The sequence below is a fragment of the Pterocles gutturalis genome, unplaced genomic scaffold, assembly GCF_000699245.1.
Source record: "Pterocles gutturalis isolate BGI_N339 unplaced genomic scaffold, ASM69924v1 scaffold6209, whole genome shotgun sequence".
Lineage (NCBI taxonomy): Eukaryota > Metazoa > Chordata > Aves > Pterocliformes > Pteroclidae > Pterocles > Pterocles gutturalis.
In genome coordinates, this window is record NW_010135535.1 from 1 (window position 1) to 3277 (window position 3277).

At 43.3% G+C, this 3277-nt stretch overlaps 1 protein-coding gene across 1 annotated transcript; it reads left to right on the forward strand.

Annotated features, from left to right (window-relative positions):
- The first annotated feature begins 6 nt into the window (after positions 1–6).
- Positions 7–3036, forward strand: SAP18 (Sin3A-associated protein, 18kDa). The gene is made up of 3 exons (XM_010081924.1): positions 7–87; positions 1752–1874; positions 2559–3036. The coding sequence occupies exons 1-3, from the start codon at positions 32–34 to the stop codon at positions 2713–2715; spliced, it is 336 nt and encodes a 111-aa protein (XP_010080226.1). The 5' UTR covers positions 7–31; the 3' UTR covers positions 2716–3036.
- Positions 3037–3277: the final 241 nt, after the last annotated feature.

Sequence of the window (3277 nt, forward strand, 5' to 3'; positions counted from 1 at the left end):
CTTCACCACCAACAACGGGCGGCATCACCGCATGGACGAGTTCTCCCGTGGCAACGTGCCCTCCAGCGAGCTGCAGATCTACACCTGGTGAGTGCGCGGCGGCGGCGAGCGGGGCCTGATGGGGCGGGGGCTCCAAGCAGCTGCGGGGGCTGGTCTGGCTCGAGCGCCTTGTCTGGTACTGAGCGGCAAGAAGGAGCTGAGTGGGCCGCGTTTAAACCAGGAAATGTGGCGAAGTTTTCTTGGGGGAGTTGTGCGCTCCACTACGGTGGCAGCTCTGTGGGCGAAGGCAGCTGCCGCTGAAGCAGAGCTCCTGCCTGTAGCCATGGCAGCTTAGCCGTGGCGTCCATGGAGCCACAGATGTAGCTGATTGCTGCACATCGAGATTTACGGGGGTTTGGTTGCCCAGTTACTGATGCGTGTAATCAGAGGCTTGTGTTGTGGCATATCTTTGGTTATTGCAATAAATCAACACAGAGATTCTTCTTTAACTAATTCTTAAATTTTGTTCCAACAGCCGTGTTTTCGACTAGAAGTAGTTGTCCTAGAAGGCTTGAACTGTTGGTTGAATGGTGTGTTGGTTTTAAGCCAGAGCCTCTTGAGGGTTGAGTAGTGTGTTTCTTTTTGTGTGGTCGAGTAGCAGTGCTTTAATCAAGAGGTGCTTTTTATTGCTTTCAAATTTAGTTGGGGAACTGCTTTAGTCTGTGTTGTAAGCACATTAGTTTTTGTTTATAGTATTTTGAAGAATGCTTTTGAAAGTGAATTATGGTACTTTTTGCATCTTGCTTTTCCTTCAAGGTGTCTGTTAGTGTTATAACTTGTATGTAGTATGGTTGAATACATCCATTGTTGTGACTAGCAGAGTGTGCAGTTCTAATTTACTGCTTAATGGGATTTATGGACTCAGGCCAGGCTATTGATGGTGTCTGAGCTGTTTGCCATCTGCAGAAGTCAGAATGGGCATTGTCTGTTGACACACTGCTCCTTGGTTGCTGGAAGCCTGGAGTGAGTGTTCAGTCTGTATAATTAGAGCTGCTTTAGTTGTGATGATTTAGCCCTTTTGTTCTTGAATTTCTAGAAATGAGCTTTAGCCCTGGTCTGGTTGAAGGCAGGGAAAAGGAGTGCTGTCTGTTAGGGTAGAAGTGGAAATCTTGATGGAACTGTAAAAATATTAATTTATTTCTACCTTTCTTCTGGTATTTGAGAAAGTATTTTAACATAGACACCAGCTTAGGTGAGGAAATACTTACAGTGTTCATTGTATAAATGCATTAATGCATTTTAAAGAAAAAAAGTTCCCTGCAGTTTAAATAGTAACTCTTTTGAGAGACATGGAAAAGCAGATGTCGAAATGTACACAGAAGTGAAGAGACTTGTCTGTCTAATACCGCAGTAAGTGAGAAGCTACTGCAGCTAGAACCACATTTGCACTAGACCGTATTATCTCGTGTACAGTGAGTGGTGAATTCTCCCAGGTGTTATAATTGGTAACTAGAGCAACTTCTTGTCACTTGATCGTTAGATCAAAGTGTATTGTTTGGAATGTGTAGTTGTGAAATCAATGGCTTGCTAAGTAGCTGAAATGTAATGCCTCACTCATCTTCAGGTATCAACAGAACGTATGCAAAGGCAAGGACATGTATGGTTAAGTTTTAGCGATATATTGATTGCACCTTAAGTGGGTTTTGTGAAGCTTTTTTTATTGCTGTTGCTTTTGAGAATGTGAACCACTTTCGTTTATTTGTTTAATCTAGGATGGATGCGACTCTGAAAGAGCTGACCAGCTTAGTGAAAGAAGTCTACCCAGAAGCACGGAAGAAGGGCACACACTTCAATTTTGCAATTGTTTTTACAGATCTCAAGAGGCCTGGATATAGGTAAATGGCATTTCTTCTCTGGGTTAACAGAAGGCTTCAGGCACTGGAGCAGTAAATTATTTTTCATTAACACTGATTTTAAAGTTCAGATCCCACTGATCAGATCTCTAAAGGTAATAGACCATATGATGAATGCTACAAACACAAAAGTTTGGTTGGTGACCGTGGTTGTTAATGTGTTCTGAAAGCAATTAACCTGTGTGCGTGAAAGCTTTGGTCACTGTACTGGCGAGCAACCTACAGACTGAGGTAAAGTTTTGTTTCTGGTGATAAGAGGCGTGGTAGGTCTTGAGAATGTGTTGTAGCAGTGATCTTGTTGCAGGTATCCATCTTCCAAAACTGTATGAGCTGACCTTTGTCAGCAAGCAGTGGATATGCCCTGCTCTGTGACCTGTGGGGTCTTGTTCTGCATGTGTATGGAGGGGGTGAGGGGTTCTCTCTGGAGTTTAATATGGTAAAAGGTTCCCCCACCCCTCTGCTGCATCAGAGAGAGGATTCTGTGTAGCTTTTCTTGGTGCACCTGATACTGGAGGGGGGGAAAAAAGAACCCACCAGCATCCTGTGTAAATAGCTAAATGCGAAATACAGTGCAGAGGACGGCCTGGGCAGGTTGTTGTGGTACAGGTCTGTTCTGGACATCTAGAGAGATTTGTCTCTAACTATTGTGCCTTTTCTTGCACGCAGGGTGAAGGAGATCGGCAGTACCATGTCGGGCAGGAAGGGCACAGATGATTCCATGACATTGCAGTCCCAGAAATTCCAGATAGGAGACTACTTGGACATAGCAATTACTCCTCCAAACCGCGCACCACCCCCATCAAGCCGCATGAGACCCTACTAAACCATTGCTTCTTTGTATGATTGCATCTTCTGTTTACTCCTACTTGCTGTTCTAAAGCAGGCTTATTTTTTTTTGCTTTCATTGCTAAGCAAGAACACCTGAAGACAATGCTAAGCATCAGAAATGAAAGTTAACTTTTAAACCTTTAGTTTTTGTTTAGAAGGAACACTTCTCTTTAGCAGTGCTGTCATCCTATCCCTGATTGTTATAGTTTGAACAGTAAGTCAGCATGTCCAGCGTTTCAAGATTTCCATAAAATATGACCAGAAGGATTACAGGTGTTCTGTGGTTCTGTCTTGTTTGGAATAAAGATTGATGTTAATCTTTTTGATAGTGTGGTGGTGTTTGGTTGTGTTTGTTTTTTTTTTTAAAGTGGATTTCTGCAGAGAAATTTGGAAATCTGCTTTTAAGCAAAAGTTAAAATTGAAAGTAGGGCCTTTATCTAATAACTTATGGGCCTGATGAGTTGGAGGTAGGTGGCCTAATGGGGATCCCTTTTGTGGGAGGATTTCTTAAACCACTGCTGGCTGGATTTTGGAGGATGAGCATGTGAATGGTGTGG